The sequence below is a fragment of the Ruditapes philippinarum genome, unplaced genomic scaffold (assembly GCF_026571515.1).
Source record: "Ruditapes philippinarum isolate M1 unplaced genomic scaffold, ASM2657151v2 ctg1450_1_1_1_1, whole genome shotgun sequence".
Lineage (NCBI taxonomy): Eukaryota > Metazoa > Mollusca > Bivalvia > Venerida > Veneridae > Ruditapes > Ruditapes philippinarum.
The window spans coordinates 46,089-64,685 of NW_026851729.1; the positions used below are offsets into that span (position 1 = coordinate 46,089).

At 34.4% G+C, this 18,597-nt stretch overlaps 1 protein-coding gene across 1 annotated transcript; it reads right to left on the minus strand.

The window, feature by feature from the left end:
• Positions 1 to 7,456: 7,456 nt before the first annotated feature.
• Positions 7,457 to 16,480, minus strand: LOC132738327 (amidase-like). Its single transcript, XM_060725812.1, has 11 exons — positions 16,310 to 16,480; positions 14,586 to 14,696; positions 13,358 to 13,487; positions 12,340 to 12,512; positions 11,926 to 12,059; positions 11,249 to 11,449; positions 10,826 to 10,900; positions 10,074 to 10,230; positions 8,803 to 8,865; positions 8,013 to 8,183; positions 7,457 to 7,694 (listed from the first exon to the last, which is right to left on the minus strand). The coding sequence occupies exons 1-11, from the start codon at positions 16,329 to 16,331 to the stop codon at positions 7,504 to 7,506; spliced, it is 1,428 nt and encodes a 475-aa protein (XP_060581795.1). The 5' UTR covers positions 16,332 to 16,480; the 3' UTR covers positions 7,457 to 7,503.
• Positions 16,481 to 18,597: the final 2,117 nt, after the last annotated feature.

The following is an 18,597-nucleotide window of genomic DNA, read 5'->3' on the forward strand; positions in this document are numbered from 1 at the left end:
AGGTCTTGATATGCTGAAATATATTACAAACAATAAATTTTGGCAGTATTTATGTTATTTATTGTGTTTATTATTTGAACGTTTCTTATAGATTGTATGTCGATTAATTTCCATTGGAAATTGATTGATTAACGTTTCTTTGCATAGAACGGGTTGGTAATTAACTGTTGGAACTAAATTTATTCAAAGATAAATGTTGCAATTAAAAAGATGTTTGATTCAGTTTTGTTAAGATGATAAATGAGTTTGTGTTTGATATATATATGTATTATGTTACATCCACATACATAACTATGTCATAATACATGTATATGTATAGTTTTCTACCCTTTTCCACCATTCCTCGTGAAAGCAAATCAAACACATAATTATACTTACGACTACAAATGCTAAAGAATTATATGTTTTATAATTTATTATTATTATCGTTACTATTATAGCGGTCGTTTTAAATGATATATTTTCTCCACTAACGCACACATAACATTTTTGAAATGCGTCAACAATATCTCATTATTCCACACCTATTCTTATGAACTATCTTTGCAAATTCTCATCTCCTTAATTATAGAAAAGGGCCGCCATCTTGGCATGAAAGAAACCTTAAAACATGTTCTCATATTGTAATAACAAGAGCGATCAGTAATCACATGTGTCGCCTCATGATGACCAATTTCATGTTGGGACAAGTTTTGTGACAGACGGACAGACAGACGGACAGTGCACAACTAGACTTGGTACTGATCATTCCTGTAAAGTTTGGATAAAATTGCACCAGTAGTTTATGAGGAGTAGTCCGGACAAGCTTTTGTGTATCTGGCAACACGTACACAGAAAAAAACACCTTTTTATCAAAGGGCCATAACTCGGCCAAAAATCATTCAACCGGAAAACCCGTGGATTATGCGCAAGGACTTGAGCTACAGATCAATCCTGTAAAGTTTCATTGAACTTGCATTAGTGGTATAAGAGAAGTAGTCCGGACAAACTTTAAAAATAAAAATTATTAAAGGGCCATAACTCTGACAAAAATTATTGAACCGGAAAATGCTGACAATATGCACAACTAGACTTGGTACTGATCATTCCTGTAAAGTTTGGATGAAATTGCACCAGTAGTTTATGAGGAGTAGGCCGGACAAGTTTTGTGACGGACGGACAGACAGACGGACAGACAGACAGACGACGGAGAAGTGATCTCTATATGTCGCCACTACTCCGTAGAGGCGACACAAAAACGGAATTGGTGATGAATTTCATTATTTGCTTCAATGTGATACTTTTAAGTGCCTACAAACTGGAAGAATTAATGAACTGTAATTAATTTGCTAAAACCCCAGTCACACTAGAGCTTACGATTACTTGCGACCACCGGCGACTTGTAAAACTGACGATCATCAGCGATTGTCTGCGACCGAAACCATTTTTGAACAAATAAATTTACTTTTGCGACTATCGTAAGACAAGTCATCATTGACAATCGAACGACAGGTCATAAGTAAACGTACGATGGTCTCAAGATTGCCTGGGATTTCTTACGACTGCCCTTGACATAACATGCGATCACCTACAACTTGTCGTACGACCATCACACGATTACTAAAGACTACTTAAGATTATCAGTGACTAGTGGCAATTTGTAAAGACTGTCGTAAGATTGTCGCACTTCCGAACGACCATCGTGCGACAGCCTTAAGACCTTAAAAGATCACTAGCGACCTGTTTGATCGCAAGGAGGTTTTTGTGCAAGCTCAAAAACCTCTCTACGACTGAAATTGGTCGTGGGACCTAAATAAGATAACCTGCGACTGTCAAAGATCATCGATGACCGTCGTAAGACGTTTTAAAGATTGTCCGCGACCAGAGGTCACTGGTGATCGTGAACTGGTCTTCACTGGTCGTAAGCTCTAATGTGACTGGGGCTTAAGTTAACAAAAAAAGCTTTTGTCAGTTGTTAAATCAGATTTTTGTCGCTTGTCATCATCTTTATCTTTCTTTATTATAACAGCATAATAGCCATTGCATTATTCACGCACAAGGGTTTACTTCTGAAACTTCAGAAAAATGGTATCAAAGGTAACTTGTTGAAATGGATTGAAAGTTATCTAATTAATAGAAGTCAAAAGGTCTTTGTAGGGTCTTCTTTATCACAACCACTGACTGTAAACGCAGGGGTCCCCCAAGGCTCGGTGCTTGGGCCATTATTCTTCCTTGTTTACGTTAATGATATTGTAGAAAATTTGCTATGTATAACTCGTTTATTTGCAGACGACACCTCTTTGTCTTGTACAACATCATCAATATTCGATCTAGAAGGAATTATTAATCATGATTTAGCTTTGATAAACTTATGGTCTAAAAAATGGCTTGTAGATTTTAATCCTAACAAAACAGAAGCGATTATTTTTACTTTACAATCCAACGTTAACAATCCAAAATTACAATTTGATGGCATACCGGTAAAATTTGTTGAAAGTCATAAACATTTAGGCTTAACTTTTAGTTCTAATGGAAAATGGCACGATCATATTAAAAGTATAACATTATCGGCTTCTAAATTACTAGGTATAATGAGAAAACTGAAATATTCCCTTAACAGGGAAACCCTAATCCAAATTTACATTTCATTTCTTAATTAGACCTCTTTTAGAATATGCTTCTGTAGTCTGGGATGGGTGTACAAATTATGAAAAAGATACGTTAGATAAAATACAGCATGAGGCAGCCAGAATCGTAAGCGGCCTAACCCGTTCAGTTTCTCTCCAAAATTTATATAAAGAAATTAATTGGCTCTCACTATCTGATAGAAGAACGTACCAAAAACTTATTTTAACATATAGAATTCATAATGGAGACGTTCCTGATTATTTAAGTAATATTTTTCCAGAAAGAGTTCATAATACAACACCATACAATCTTAGAAACTCAGAAGACTTTGCAACTTTAAACAGACGGACTCTATATTTTCTTCTTCTTTTGTGCCTTCGTCCGTAATGCTATGGAACAACTTGCAACCTGAAACAAGATCTGTAGAAACTCTGTCAAATTTTAAATCTTTATTAAAGAAATCAACCTTTCGATCTACTGACACTCCAAAATGGTACCTTACAGGTGAAAGAAAACTCTCAGTTTTACACTGCAGACTGAGAAATGCATGCAGTAACTTAAATTTCCACTTATTCTGCAATCATTTGTCACAGGATGCAAATTGTTCGTGCGGTTATGAGATAGAAGATGTTAACCATTTTTTGTTTACTTGTCCGAAATATCGAAATGAGAGAATTGATCTTTTTAACGAATTAAGGCAATTTCACCCTTTAAATGTCCAATTACTTTTAGTTGGTAACAAAGAGTTGTCTTTAGAAAATAATAATAAAATATTTTTGACTGTTCAGCATTTCATAAAAGTAAGCAAACGCTTTTGATTTTGAAAACAAACCAGCACAATCCCAATAAATATTAATGTATTTTTCTTTCATTTTTGCAAAACAATAGACAAGATTCTTTCCTTTCTTCTTCTATTTTTTTTTTTTCTTCTATATTTCATCTCAAAATCTATTTTTGTTTTTGTTATATTCGGCAAATGTACATGTTTTCTAAGTCATTGTAACGCAAATATATAAAAATCAGTTAACATCGTTAAATACCATTCAAGCTAGAGAACATGTACACCCAATCACTTTTATTGTTCTTTCTTACCTAAAATCATTTTTAAAGCCAAGCACTATATATGTGTGAGTTTTGTTACTTCTATCTAACTGATAGTCATTCTTGTAAAATAAGTTATTGTAATTTATTGCATCAGGGAAGACCCGTTGCTAATGTTGAGAGAACTTGTGGGTCAACCCTTTTGCCAAATATGTCATGTCATTGTATTGTAACTGTCTACATGTATGTATATGTCTTATTTTTGGCAATAAAATATGTTTAAATCAAAATCAATCAAATTGCATTATTCATTAGATATTTATACTGTGTCAATATTTTTATTGTTGCGTATTTGTAATTGTTTATTACATAATATTCGTATGTCTGATGTCAAAGTTCTTGTTGTTTTGTTACCTGTTTATTTTCATATGAAAGTGTTTAAAAAAATGAATTGAATTGATATTTTGTTACTTCAAGTACAATTAGAATTTGATATGGACTTTTTTAAAATGAAAACATGACCAGAGTCCAGAGGGTGTACGATATGCATTTGATATGGATGTTTTGGACTCTGGAAATGAAAACAAGTCTAAATTAATAAGAATTGAGCTTATAATGATGTTGGAACATCAGTTTGTGCAAATTCTGAAAGTTCATATTGGTTAAAAATAGATCTATAAGGTGTAAAACAATAATTGTTACGTGGAAACAAGTTTTTCTTCTTGTCCATATCACACTTTTGTAAGCATTTTCATAAAGACCCCATACCAAGTGAATTTGAAGGCTACATTTCCAAATGGGTGCTAGACAGGGGCCTTTCTTCATTAAGTGGAGTGTGATATGTAATCTACGTAGAATAAACATATCAGAAACCAACACAGTTTATCGCTTAATCGCTTTAATAAATTGCACCAGTCATCAGTAAACTGTTGATCATTGATATGGAATCTACGGTAGTCATACATGACACCTTCGTGATAACGTTTTATTACGCTATTGTCGTTGAAGTGATATGCAACGGGAAACTGCAATATAAATAAGGCTACATGAAGCCTTCCAAAAAGAAATTCATTAGCATTCATGTAAACTGATAAAATAGTGAAAAGTCATACAATTAAAGGCAGCAAAAATAAAATCGTTGCAGATTTGGTTTACACGTTTCTTTATTATGATGATTTATTAAAATTAGCATCCGTATTATGTAAATTAACGCATAAAGGAGAATATGAATTAACAAGAAGTATAAATGCATGCGCATATTTCTCGTCACATAATCGACGATCAAAGCAACAGCACCTGTTACTTTGTATGTATCTTTTCAAGGGTTCAACCATTCCTTTTCAAGGAGCTAGCTATTTTATGATGATGTGTATTTCAAACTTCTTAAAAGACAAGTAGAGATTTTGATGCTAAAGCATCAAGTCGCCGGATAGAAATATGATTGTTATCATAAAGATCATAAGAAAATATCAGTTTAATGGTTCAAGTGTAAAGAAAAGAGGAACAATATGTTGAGTAATGTTTGCCACCGAGGCTTGTAAGGCAAGTGATATGCTGGTAATTCTTCTTGTAATTCTACTTTATACACCATACATTGAAATCCGTATGGGTTACTTGTTCAGAATCCGATAATTACCGACAAATAATTACCGATCATCGAATATTTGCAAAGTGACTATGAAAATATACATGTGAAACAATGCAATTCTACTTTAAAAGTGTTGTCCATCGATATTATGCGCTATCGAAAAAATATATTTTTTTTTTTATATATAATTGCATTTCAGATAGTTTATTATATTTTTTTTTCTATGTATCTAATACGATTCCGGACCCCTACCGTCATACCGTCCTTGAAACTGACGGAATATAACGAAATTATTTTGTGCTAAACTATTGAACGTTCTTGTTTGTCAAAAGTTTGACAGAAAGGGCCAAGTTTAACCCTTTACCAAGAAAAAAGGAAAAGGTTTTGAAAATCGATTTTAATGTGTAAAATATGAGTACACAGGTTTTTCTAATGATATAAAGTATGAAACTGATTAATGAAAAATAACTTTGTAATTAATTATACAAATTTTCAATGATTTGCATCCGCCATACCTTTTGCCAACCATTAACAAGTTACCTGTATGTCTGCAATCTGTTACTATTAATAGATTTTATAACGATAACATACCACGTGTAGTCACGTGATTCTTACAAAAGAAAAGGGAGCATTTGTTTATAATTAGATAAAATAATGAAATATAATAGGTCTCATAAAATATAAACAGCCAAATAATTTAAAAAGTGTCATTTCAAATATCATTCATGATTTATATATCATAAAATAGCAACGCTTGACTCATAGAAAAAAGTAAAAGTATCCCTAAATTCAATAACTGATCCTTGGGGATACATTATTGATTCATTTTATGAAAATTGTAATGTTGCTTTTTAAGATGTCAATATGTGTATATTTCATTTCATTGAGCAAAGTTATCATATGTTTGAATTTTTGAGATAACTAAAAAATAATTGTTGTCTTTAATTCTTCAATGATTGATATGCTTTTATTTTCAGATTTTAAGGGCTTCTCCTACCATAGGTATAATATTAAACTGTTACAAATATAGTCGCCGGTTTCTACCGGCGACTAATAAGGGTTGTAGCTCTGGTAAGAACGAGTAGTGCAGGGGTGTTCATTGTGTGAGAAATAGTAAAATATATACAGTGTGCTTATAGTAATGGCTAAACATTATAATTTTTTTACATTCTGGATGAAATACAATTTATCTTATTATGCATACAACGTTTATATTGCATTTTATGCAAATCTATTTGAAGAGAGGTCTTGTTAAATTAGAAAACTGTATATCTGTATATGTATAGTGAGTGATGTTAAAATAATATTGTAAAATATAGTAAAAAAACTCACACATTAAACAATACTCAGAGAGCACTTCTCAAATAGCGAAAAAAAATGAAATGAACATAATGGCCAAATATTTGAATTATAGAAATTTGTCCTGTCCTGTTTTTCGACCTGCATTTATAGATATGTAGAAATAAGGTGTAGAACATTTATACAAGTAGGAATTTTTCGCACATATCATTAAAGTTCATTCTCTATAAAATTATTTGTCAAGAACAAATTCTATAACTTTTACAAAAATTGTCTAGATTCTATATTTTCGTTCACTTCAAATTTGAATACTAGTGTCCTAAGCCGAAATAAAAGTGTGAATTATATAATATTATAAAAGTTTTTCCAATAGGCCCTTTGCATGTTATTGTTATGAAATCTATTAATAGTAACAAATTGCTGATAAGAGATACAGGTAACTTTCGGATGGTTGGCAAAAAAATGGTGGCTGATAAAATGCAAAATATAGTAATTTTATATTTATAATAAAAAACTTATTTTTCATGAAACAGCTTAGTATTTTATATCATTAGAAAGGTCAGTTTACTCATATTTTTTATATATTAAAAAATAAATTAACAAAGCGTTTTTCATTTTTTCTTGGTAAGGAGTTAAACTTGGTGCTAGAAAACTATTGAAATAACAGTTGAAAAATAGCTGAGCTTTATTTTTTAAAAGCAAAAAATGAAAATCCGCTTATATTTTAAAAATATGAATACAAAGAACTTTCAAATGATATAAGAATCTAAAATATCGATCCACAAATAAAAAAGTTATAAGAATTTGAAAATTCTGCTGCTATATAATGTTTATAAATATTGGTTCTTCTTGCCAACCGGTAAATCTGCTAAATTCTGGTAGCAGGTGCTTGTGATGTCATTGTGCAATGGGTCTATTCGTATTCAATCTGAATTTATTTAACGGAAGTCCTTCTTAATATTCCCGCGTTATTTTCCTTGAATTTGTTCAAATGCGTATGCAACTTGAATGACCTTGGCATCCTCAAACTGATTTCCTATAATCATCATCCCGATTGGCAGACCTTCAGATTTTCCCGCGTTAATTGTCAGTGCGGGATGTCCTGTGCTGTTAAAAGGCGCTGTATTTTGAGCCATACCTAAGGTCTCTTTCAAGCGTTCTGGAAAGACAGGCAACACAAAATTTGAGATTTTTAACTTGTAAAAATCTCTATCGGGTCTTTATACTTAAATTACCAACGTATCATTATAATAATAATAATAAAGAGTCAAGTATATAGATCAATGCAAAAGAATAAATTCCAAGCACTATGTATAAGAAGTTGTCATGTTTAACATTCTAAATGGCTTTATTTTACATCTACATATTTATTTTCAGACAGTGATGAATGTAATTCTAATAACTCATTGTACATAGCCTAAAAACCCAGCAACACTTTTTGCTTTTATTTGAGACCTATTAAATTTAATCAACACACCTTTGATAGAAGAATCTTTTGTCGGCAACAGTGGTGCTTTATATGGCAGTGTCGGCATTATGATGACGTCATACTTCTTTAATGCCTCGTCATAAGCTTTCGTCAACTTCATGTTTAAATTGTGCGCACGTCCATAGAACTGGTTGCCATATACCTGAAAGTAAAGGTATACTTAAATATGACAAAAATAATGTATATCAGAAAAAGGAACTTGCTAAAAAGGGGTAAATCACGCTTTATCTACATTAAAATGTTCATGAATGATCTGTTTATGTTCTGTAGGTGGGCTGTCTTTCTGGATGTCAGAGAGTCACTGATTGGAAGAGTGCGTTGTTCTTGTAAGCCAAAATTCGTTTAAATCGCAAAAACAGTGGATTCCCATTCCCCAAAGTAAAAAAAAAACACCCCCCCACACACACAACATTCGATACAATGCATTCATATAGAAAAAAAAGGATAAACAAATACGGTTTACCTTTTCTACATATTTTCCAATCAAACAAAGTAGCTTCAAAGGTTCAGACATATGTTTTGACTCCGCCTTAAATCCCTGTGAAAGTTTCTTTGCCATTGATTCACAATATTATCCTTTGGTATGATACCCAAAACCTGAAAATGTTTGCAGAAAGCTTTTGGTAAGGTAAATATATAAATGTTCCGGTTAAATTGTGTCTTCTCCTTATGCCTAAACATTTTACAAATGCATGTTATTTTATAGTTTTTGAAAAAACACTGAATAAGAATTTCATTTTAAGGATGACTCACAAACATAATAAAACTTGTTTATTACCAGCTCCTCGAATCAAACATTGGTATGTGCCTTCTATGCAAATAGGGGCCCAGATAGCAAGACCTGAAATCAAGAATAACAAAACAAAAGTATGCCCGACGTTAAAGGCGTAATAATAAATGACAAAACGGAAAGTCTATATTAAGCCTCAATGTCCTTGACCTTCACCGAACCGAGATGAAAACTTCAATAAAGAGACATATCGATGGAAGGTGCTTATAAACTAATAATAATATTTAAGGCATAAGGGATAATAGAATCGTTTTTAAAAGAACTCTGACTATCTCGAAATTGCCGGAACCGTAAAAAAAATCGAGATAACAATATGTCGAGAGAAACGAAGTCAAAGCAAGTACACGAAGCAGTTGATACTTTTTGTGAACTCGATTTTTTTATCACATTCCGTGCCGATTTTGCGACTCCGTAGAAATGGTATTGCACGGCCGTGCATATTATTTTGACGTGACGTGAATATCATCTCCGCGCACCGGTTACGCTACGGCCAGTAACCACTGCCTTCAGACTAATCACGTGATTGGTGTGGTCCTTGTTAAGATGGCAGATACGCCAATGAAAAGTTGAACAATTGTTTTATCTGTAATAAACAGCGACATTATAACTTGAGCTGTGGTGTCAAGTCTGTCGATATGATTAAAAAAAATCTTTTTTGTTAAGTGTAGAATCGAAATTAATTATTACTTGAATGATTTCTTTTTCGAAAGGGGCCATTGTTTTCGAAATAAACGGTGCGATATTAAAATGTTCAAAAATAACTATTTTCATATTTCTGTTTCCAAAATTATTTCTTATATTAGTTCACATCTAACACCTTACGGTCTTGAAACATTAGTAAAACCGTGTTTACTTTTTAAAATAAATATCAAAACTGAAAAAAAAATTAAATCGTCAAAAATCTTAACGAAAATGTTGTGATGGCAGAGATCTAATCCTGTAAGGGGAGATCACTTGAGTGTAAAGAGGCGCGTCAATGAAAAATACCCTTTATCACGTCAAACGGCCTTTATTTACGGGATGGATGAACAGGAAATATCATAACTGAATTTATTTAACTTGTTGAATAAAATGATATTATGCTCGCCAGATGCTCCCATAATACATTTCAACTTATGTAATTCAATATCCTCTATTTATTACATAATTAATTTTACTTTACATGCCTAACATTATTGTTATTTATCCTTATATATAAAGGTTTTACTGTAACTTATACCAAATTATGCATAATTCGAATCATTATTTCTTTTACAAACCATTTTTATGAAAAGGGATAGATGTTTCCTCTACTGTCGCTCCAGCTTTGCTCAGTTGCCCAGCCGCTGCTCGAACCACTGACTGTACATCGGCGTCGCAATCCGTAAACCCCTCTGTCACTAATCCTATCTTCCAACCGTCCAGTTTCCCATCAAGCTGTAAAAACGTTTGTCACTAAATTCACCACCAATATAAATTTAATTATGACTGTGTCTTTCAATGACTAGCAATAAATAGAAATAGATGGTGAATATTCGAAACAATTTCGTTCTTTTATCGCCATAGTTACCCTTTTACACTGTGTTTTCATTTTAAAGCTGCACGCCTCCAGATGAGCCAAAGCATTTCAAGAAAAACAATATTGGGAAAAATGTACTAAATTTAAGAAAGTTAAAAACATTCAAGATCCAAGTTATAGTTTACATGTTATATGCAGTATAACTGCTTTTGCAGTATTTTATCACCATATTTCTACTGAGTTACTAACGCAGTAAGGGTTTTTTGCCAAATTATGTTGGCCACTTTTTGGTTATTTTCTTGGATTATAAGTGAGGATTGCAATATGTAAATTGCTTTATTTGTCTATCTCACAATATTTTACTTCAAAATACATTTCTAAAATTTTCATGAAAATTAACATGAATCTAGAGGCATGCTGCTTTAATTCAATTTTTAAGATACGTCATTGACATCAACAACTTTACAAATATCCAGCAGATGAACTTGACTTTAATTAAACTTCAAAACTTACCAGTGATGTATATTTAGGAACTTTCAAGCCACGTGGTTGGCGTGGATCTTGGCCGTCATCGAAGCCTGCAATTGCCTGAAGTTGATAAAAATATCTTTCTTAGTTTATAAGTTCTTTTCAGTCATACAACTATCAATAGATCTATAAATGATTTCCTATCTACTAGTTTATGACGTAGAAAGTCCAGTTGTATTAAATCGTATCTTTACAGGCTATCGTTCAATACTGTTCCGACTTCAGAATTGTATTGTTTTATAATGATAAGAATAATATTAATAATAATAATAATAATAATCCCGTGTAGCAATATATACTAGTAGTAGTTACACTGGTTATGCCTGAAGACTCGCTCATGACTGTTACCCATACATCGCGAAAAGCAAATATTTTGCATCAAGACAATGTGAAGAACTAGTTTTTTACCTCCAGCAAGAGTGCACAATCATGAACTGTTCTCGTCATAGGCCCAAGGTGGTCACATGTTATCTCAACAGAAACGGCTCCTGTGTACGGAACGAGACCCCATGTAGGTTTGAGCCCAACAATACCACACCATGACGCTGGAATACGTATGGAACCCCCTGTGTCTCCGCCTATTGCCATGTCAACTTCGCCATTAGCAATCTGTAACAGGAAAAAATGTTTACACTAAATAAAGGATAAGCGGATGTCGTGGTCGGAGAGACAGATGGGCGGAGAGGCGGATGGACGGAGAGGCGGATGGGCGGGGAGGCGGATGGGCGGAGATGCGAATGGGCGGAGAGGCAGATGGGGGGGGAGGCGGATGGATGGAGAGGCGGATGGGCGGAAAGGCGGATGGGCGGGGAGGCTGATGGTCGGAGATGCGAATGGGTGGAGAGGTGGGTGGGCGGGGAAGCGGATCTGTGGGGAGGCGTAATTTTTTTATTTATTTAATAAAAAGAGATATGTAACATAGAGAGATATGTTATATATGTAATAGTATAGTTTTCTATCACATCTTTAAGACAATGTTTAAAAGTCATCACGTAAATACGTTTTCAATAAGTAAATTACTTATAAATCATCAAGTGATGAAGAAGCTATGATATCATTTATAAGAATGTAACTGATATTCTTACTGTAACAGCCGAACCAGAACTTGAAGCGCCAGCAGATCTTGTCCTGTCAAAAGGGTTCAATGTTGCACCAGTGTCACTGGTAAAGCTACTTCCGCTGAATGGATCACAACTAGCTTTGCCAACAATTCGTCCCCCTAAAAATGACGTCAAAGCTATGTTTCACTGTATGCGAAGCATACAACCACGAAATGAACATCAAAAAACAAACGAAAATAGGCTCCATATAACAGAAAAAATCAATTAAATAATTAAGTAGTTTTCTTAATTCGAATTTGCTTCAAAATATTTATCAACATTTAAATATTCATGAACCACATGTTAATATAAGGTTGAGTATAACCGAACTATTATTTGAAAAAATAATTGTCGCAGCAAAGACGCCTGCAGAGTGACGGAGGATCGAACTCAACTTGCCTGCATCTAGGATTCGAGTGACAACAGTAGCGTCGATATCAGGTACATATCCTTCCATTATCTTTGATCCATTCATCATAGGCACTCCAGCTACACATAAGTTATCTTTGATGGCAAACGTTTTTCCCTTGAGAATCCCGTCTTTGGCACCTTCTATGTCACATCTCCAATACCTAAGGTACACAAAAGACTTGTACATGTTATTATAAATAATAGATGCATTCGCTTATTGCAACTTTAAATTTTACAGAAAGGCACCCATTGACAGTCATTCAAATAATAAATGACGGAAATTGACGAGTCACCCGATTAATAGGATACGAATGTGACGGAGTTACCATAAGTGACTAATTCACGCGAATAATAGATGCAGAATGTGACGAAGTCAACCGATTAACAAAATACGGAATGTGACAGATTTATTTGAATAATAAGATACTGAATAAGACGAAGCCGTCGTAATAAAAAGATACAAAATGCGACAAAGTCACCCGAATAATAAGAGACTATCGTGGCGGAGTCATCCGAATAATACGAAACGAACTGACGGAGTCACCCGAGGAATAAGATACAGAATATAAGATACAGAATGAGGCGGAGTCACTCGAAAAATATGATAAATGTATAGAATGTGACGGAGCTACCCGAATAATAAGAAACGAAACACAAAATTATCGAAGCCACTCGAGAAATAAGATACAGAATACGACGAAGCTAGAGCAACAAAACCATCCACTGTTCAGTCCAGATCTGGCCACCAGTAACAAGGCCACCAGAAACAATTACCTACTACTAGGCTATCAGTATTTAGATACTTGAAATTCCATTTGTGGTAGAACAAGATTTTACTACAGGCTGCCACGAAGGCATGGTTTGATGGCTAATCCCCTGCCCCCCCCCCCTCCCGTCCCCCAAAAATACAAAAACACAACAGGGACAACGGACGGTCAACGATATCAATTCTCATCATAAAGTACTTAATACATTCAGACTTGCATCTCAAATTATTACTTCTTACCACGCATTGCATAGATTATCTTCCGGTTCCGGTCTAAAACCAGGGGTTCTTGGATATTTAACAGGAAGTGTAGGTGCAACAAGGTCATTCACTGTTTGATAACTTCCTGCTAGCGTTTCATCTATGTGCTCTGAAATCAAAACAAAGTCACAGTCTATAGTTAAATTAAATTAAATAAAAATGTAACATAAACCCATTTCCGAAATTCTTTAAGAAAAGTGCATATTTTTTGTTGACAATCCTTTCAAAAGTGAAAACAAGTGTTAGTTGTCGTTTTTATGTTTTAACCAGTATTTTCTGGATTTGTAATTTGTACAACACCCGACCCTAGACAACCGACTTCAATAACACATGATTGTGAAAATTTCTTAGCTATTACAAAAGCTAGTCAAAATCTGACAGGTCACCGTTCTTAAGTATATTCACTAAATTACGTCTGCATGTATACAAGGTAAACTACTTTTCTTTCTTTTTCTTGAGATCATTTTCAGAGATTATTTATAAGTTCGATCATCTTGTTTCAAGTTCCATCTTAAGTATCATCAAATAATTAGTTTAGTTTGGCTTGTCCAGGTTACATATCCTCCGTATAGTATCGCTAAGTGTCACTATAAGTATTTAAAGTATTTTGTATTTCTATTTTAGCTTCAGAGAGCCTATTGTTGTTGTCAGACTTGGTTATCAAACACCTTAAATATTTACCCATGCTTCAAGCCTAAGATACGATACCCTAATTATTACTTACATTGGCTAAGAAAAGCTTTTATTGAAGTGATCCGTAGATGATTTTATATCACCTATGGATCTCTTCACCACATGTGAAGCTCACATAGAATTTTGAGCTGCTAGTCCAATCGCAAGTCGTGTTTCAGTATCGGTTTGTTTGAACATGTAGCATCTTTTTGAGATCATGTTTCGTAAAAACTTTGTATTTTGAGTTCCTATGGTGACATTTCCTTCATACAGTTTACACAAGAACCCATGACGAAATTACTGCATGCATAAATTTGCTACAAAATGAGAAGTTATAGAAGAAAGGTTGTAAAATTCCTTTCCGGCTTTTTGTCTTATCTTTTTTTTAATTAAAATAAAAATTTACCTACACATCCACGCTTCAATACAGTAATATACAGTCCATTGGTCATTTTAACAACTGAAACATCGAAAAAACAAAGCACAGATCAAAAGGCTCTCTTACTTTATAAACAATTTTATTACAGCAAATTACCTCGCAAATCTTCTAGTTCGCCATCTTCACAATGTAGGCCAAACTCATTGGCAATATCAGTCAGTTCGGCAATACTTGGTGTCTGCGCAGCACGGTTTCTATACAAACCAACTGAAAAAATGTATTTGAATACCTTTAAAATATTGAATAGGGGATTGGTCTACAATGGGTATTTTTTCCTCTATTTCAAATGTTGATAAAAAAACTATATCATTTGGATATTATGTGCAAGCTGTTTTTAAGTTATTTAATGTATCTGCGGTTATGATCTTTAAATTCATGTTGACTCAAGAGGCACCTATTTACTGTTTTATTTTTGTGACCATTGCAGACCAATGCCAGGCCGTCGTAGGTTTTTTTGGACACACCGAAGTAACACTGTGTCACCGACCACCGTCTCTCCAAATGAAATGAATAGTCAAAACCACAAGAAAAGAATCGAAACTATTAAATATTTATCAGACTGATGTCACTGAATGGTGTCTGATTTATGTCATGTTGTATTTTTGTTGTTTTTTTGCCACGGAAACGTAAAGAGACAATTTTAAAGTTTCGTACATTTGCATAAACTTCGTATATTCGCACTTTTAAACTTTGTCGCATCTTTGGTTCGTATCTTGCATTTTCGTTCCGTAAAGGCGAACATACAACATGGCGAAAATTTCAGTTACGGCCCACGATCTGTACTTCAGTACTTTGATTCATCGAAAAAAATGAATTATTGTCAGTCAAATTTGTTTACCATGCTTGGACAAATCTTTGAAAATTGACTAATGACTTTTTACCGTGATATTCACAAATGCTTGTATCTTGTTTACGTGTGGTTTCCTTCATTCCGACGCACCTTGTTCCAGTCGTTAGGGCGCTTTTACCTTGGGTAAAGGACGTTTCGGTAGGACAATCGAAAAATGGCTAGCCTTCACAGCTTTATTTCTTATTCTAATTATTAACAAGTCAGCAATATCTTCAGTAGACAGTTCTGGTGATTAAGATGTTTGCCTCTCAAACTATTAACTCCCGGCCTGTGGACCCTACTTTGAATTCGGAACAGACCATATAAAGTCAAAAGGAATTTCAATATCTATACTACACAACACTATAGAAATCTTGTCCGACTACAAGGATGTGCGGGTTCTATTCTGGTGGCAAAAGTTAAGGTTAAGTCAAATAACCTTAGTAGGCCACTTGCCCCTGGGAAGCATTATTTAGCTATCTTCGACATGTATCGAGTTGAAGTTGATATAGTTTAAAGTAATATTTTTAATTTGAATCAATTTTACTTATAAACCGTAATACAAGCAACAAGACTTAGTAAGATTTAATGTTAACAGGAACCTCACGCATGAATACACGGGCATAAACCGAAAAGTACATGTATCTTGATAACATACAATCATGAATAAATGGTGTGCTTGAATAATTACGTTAACAGGCTTCATTATAATATATGAGCAGTCAGTGACACAGAAACTTTTAAAAACGCACAAAAAATTGCCTAATATTTACCTATAATCAGTGTTTATAAAGTAAGCTAATTTTGACATACAGCATCATTCACGCATGCGGAAAAAATGAATAAAAATCTGACATACTTTGAAGACAATATTATAACATTAGCTGACAATATAAAGATAACTGCTAATTGACCAAACTTACGTCCAACATGCGTGCAATCAAAATATAAACTAACAATAACAGCAACAACAACAAACATTAAAACATACCATTTTCTGGTTTATCCGCCATGTTGTAACAATCTTTAAACACGGTTTTATATGGTTAAAAACAAAAATTAAACTCACAGGGGGAACGGAAAAACAGCATTATTTTTATCCTATAAACAGATTGTCAATTAATCAAAATTTTCATCAGATAAACAAAACCGGGGGAAATGCGATCGGTGCATTACAAACTCCATAAACTATGGTGGATGATTTGGTACGCTTTTGTGCGTCGCGTTAGCGCTAGCGACAACAGGACAAAGCGCCAAACGGCGCGTTGTCGCGCTGTCGTCTTGTCGTCCTGTCTCTGGCGCGGCACGCCAAACGGCGTGTTGTCGTGCGGCTTGTTGTCGCGATGTCACATTGTCGCTCGGTTTAAATTGAAGGATTGGCTTATAAGCCAAACGACAGGGCGATATCGCGCCGCACGACAACGCGCCTTTTGGCGTGGCGCGCTAGAGACAGGACGACAAGTCGAAAGCGCGACAGCGCACCGCTTGGCGCTTTGTCCTGTTGTCGCTAGCGACAGGACGACAAGACGAAAGTCTGACAACGCGCCGTTTTGCGCTTTGTCGTGTTGTCGCTAGCGCCAACGCGACGCACAAAAGCGTACCAATTCAGCCACCACAATAAACCGATTACGTCATGCTTTGCTGCTTAAATAAATAAGTTAAACATGATAGTATACTTCCACAAGTGAGTAAAACACAGTTTTTGAAGATTACTCAACGTTCCTTGCTGTTATGTGTCGAAACAGGAAAGATGATTTTGGCTAACCTCGGGTGTTAAAAACTTCAAAGCAACGCCAGGGTTCAAAACCACCTCACCTTCTGGAGCTAAGAGATGCATATACTTCAATAATTCGAATCCACTAAGTTGCCTCTTACGATCCCGCAGGGTTAAACGGTGGCTACATTCTGATGCCTCTATCCGTAAAGGCAACCCCTCAGCCACAAGGAACCCGAGGAAGACAGTTTTGATTACATTCCAGGACGTTCAGGTCTTGCTGTAATTCATATACGACTTATCATATTTATCATATATTGCGAAACTAACAGACTCAATAAGTATTTATATTTGTATTTGTATCATATTTATCGAGTCTAACGAATTTGTATTGCATATTGATATGTCATGTTTTGATTTCACTTTCATATATATATGATTGAAGATTAATTGAAAGTGTAAACTGCAATTTTGCAACACTAGACTTCTATAAAGTCATTATTTGAGCCATGCCATGACAAAACCAACGTTATGCGTTTGCGACCAGCATGGATCCAGACCAGCCTACGCATCCGCGCAGTCTGATCAGGATCCATGCTGTTCGCTTACCAACCCTATTACAAATAGAGAAACTGATAGCGAACAGCATGGATCCTGATGAGACTGCGCGGATGCGCAGGCTGGTCTTGATCCATGCTGGTCGCAAACGCATAACGTTGGTTTTGTCGTGACGCGGCTCATTTAATAATAAGAGGATATTCATAAAGAAATAAACGTACTTCAAGACATTCAAAAAAGACTTTCAAATGGCCACAATCCTATTTAAAAGTTAAAGAAAAAATGTTTCAAATATGATGACAAAAACGATGAACATATTTAAGCCTAACATCATTTTATATTGAATAGTGTGTGATACTTTAACACAAATAACTGATTACTCAAGTCATGCAGTTTTTTTTTAAACATATCGCTAAGTAAGTGACGAGTTTTGTGACAGACGGACGGACAGATATATATGTCACCGTTACTTATGGTCAAGCTTGTAATCATTTTCCTAGTTTTGTGTACAATAGATGTATTGCCTGGACACCAATAACTTGTGTACAAGTTTTCGGATCATTCCATCGCCCCGTTTTGATTTTTTGTGTGCAAAATGACTCAAAAAATGTGAAGCCACTCAAATCTAGCTAAGCATCGGACAACAAGATCGATAGGATTCATGCCTGATATGATTAGTCAATTCAATTCTGAGAATATATCTTTATTTTCCTTTGCAGATTTATCCATTTTAAGTGCTTCATTTGATCTTTTTAACTTTGTAATTTTATGTTGTTCTTTTTTTAGTGTTTTTTTTTTTAAAGACTTTTTGACCCAAGCCGGAGTCCTTTTGATTTTTCAACACAAGTATAATATACGATTATAAATAACAACAACAAAAAGACAAACAGAAACATTCTTTTGATGCCATGTACATGTAATCAGAATAAATCTACAACAAAAAGACAAACAGAAACATTCTTTTGATGCCATGTACATGTAATCAGAATAAATCTACATTTAGTCAC

Excerpts from the sequence above, each read along its gene's own strand:
- LOC132738327 (XM_060725812.1), bottom strand. The coding sequence starts at position 16,331 with ATGGCGGATAAACCAGAAAATG. Across the intron at positions 12,513-13,357 it reads GATAATCTATGCAATGCGTG|GTATTGGAGATGTGACATAG; the intron begins GTAAGAAGTAAT and ends TGTGTACCTTAG. Across the intron at positions 8,184-8,802 it reads ATGTTTGATTCGAGGAGCTG|TATACCTTTACTTTCAGGTA; the intron begins GTAATAAACAAG and ends GTCATATTTAAG.